This window comes from Castanea sativa, chromosome 1 (genome assembly GCF_040712315.1).
Source record: "Castanea sativa cultivar Marrone di Chiusa Pesio chromosome 1, ASM4071231v1".
Taxonomy (NCBI): domain Eukaryota; kingdom Viridiplantae; phylum Streptophyta; class Magnoliopsida; order Fagales; family Fagaceae; genus Castanea; species Castanea sativa.
This window is the reverse complement of record NC_134013.1, coordinates 5,120,740-5,122,405: the sequence shown is the minus strand read 5'-3', so window position 1 is coordinate 5,122,405 and position 1,666 is coordinate 5,120,740. Positions and strand designations below refer to the sequence as shown.

The following is a 1,666-nucleotide window of genomic DNA, read 5'->3' as shown; positions in this document are numbered from 1 at the left end:
GATACTATATTAAATTACCTATTTCTTTTTAAAAAATTAATTTGTTAGAAAATGGTAAATTTTATTTAATCATAATTCTAACAGTATAAACTATAAAGTTTGGATGTAAATAAGAAAATAAAAAGATTAAATAAAAGAGAAGAACACATAAAAAAAATCTGGTAATTTTAAAACAGTAGCTAATGAACCCAACCAACAAATATATATATATATATATATATATATATATATATATATATATATATATATGTATAGACACACGTGAAGTCCCATTTTTCAAGGCTAGGCTCTCAATAATGGAGTGAGACTGAAATGCTGGTTGGCGGGGAGACAATTCCAAGGTTGTGGGGGCTTCAAAGAGAATATTGAGGATCCAATGTGAAGGAGCAATGGTTATTTATTCTCTTGTTCGACAAGAGTTACAAGTTTATGCTTGTCCTATTTGTTTTTCTTGTTCCACACGAGTTCTAAGTCTAAGTTGGCAAGTAACCATATATTCTTTGCGTCGCTTGCTTACTTCTCTTTTCTGGCACAACAACATAATAAATCTATATATAAATTTTAGTTAAGTTTCACATCAACTTAGTTATAACAAAGTTGAAATTGAGGTAAACTTGGAAGCTTTTTCTAGGTAAATTTTGAAGCTAAAAATAGATTCTTTTTACTGTTTGTTTGTTTTTTTTTTTTTTTTTTGAGAAGGTAATCTACTTGTTTTATTATTTAAATTCTTGGAAAATTAACATCTACAAAAGCGTCAATATCAGATGGAACAGACTCTATTTATGCACAAAAAGAAAAAAAATAGTCTTGCTCTTTAGATCAAAGTATGCACAACCGCATTATATTGTCTTACCATATGAGCAAAAGAAAAACTCCTCAAGGAGCTAACATGAGATAGCGTGTCCCTAGCCAAATGCCCAGTAGATGAAAACAGTGAACCATCCCTTTGCAATTGCTTGATAACCACCTCCGAGTCACCTTCAAAATGGGATTCTTGCAACCCAATTTCCTTAACGAAAATCATAGCCCGCCTCGCAGCCAACATCTCCAGGCACTCCACTGAATGGGGTTGTTTTATTTTTTCTGCCATCGCAGCCCCAACCAATCCATTTGAGTCTCTCACCACTACGCCCAACCCAACTTCATCACTTTTAGTAAACATAGCGCCATCGGAATTAGTTTTATACTCACCTGGGTTTGGAGGTTTCCATTTACGCTGCCTCACCACCTTGTAGCTCTCTGATCGTACACGGCTTGAGCTGTACAACTGCATGAATTGACAGGCCGCCTCCCTGATGCCACTAAGAGGAACAGTTCTTTCTTGCAACCTTGTCTTATTTCTGTGGGACCATATGAACTAGGCCGTTGTAGCAAAGACCTCACGGATTCTCGGTTTCGTCATCACTAGCGCCACCAAATCTTGAAACAAGCCCTGTGAAGCTTCGAAGTGATTAATCCAGTAGAAATCTCTGTCCCAGACCTGTTTAATTGATTCACAACCCCACAAAGCATGGTGCGTGTCCTCATCGACTCGGTTACATAGGTGACAGATCGAGTTAGTCAACACTCTTCTCTTCACCAGTTGCATTTTTGTAGGCAAACAGTCTGAGCATGCTTTCCACATAAAATGCTTTTTCTTCCCCGGCACCTGTAGTTTCCAAATACT

General features: G+C 36.6%; 1 protein-coding gene across 1 annotated transcript; it reads right to left on the bottom strand.

Annotated features, from left to right (window-relative positions):
• Nucleotides 1-814: 814 nt before the first annotated feature.
• Nucleotides 815-1,273, bottom strand: LOC142636353 (uncharacterized). Its single transcript, XM_075810582.1, has one exon. It carries the CDS (start codon nucleotides 1,271-1,273, stop codon nucleotides 815-817), a length of 459 nt encoding a protein of 152 aa, XP_075666697.1.
• Nucleotides 1,274-1,666: the final 393 nt, after the last annotated feature.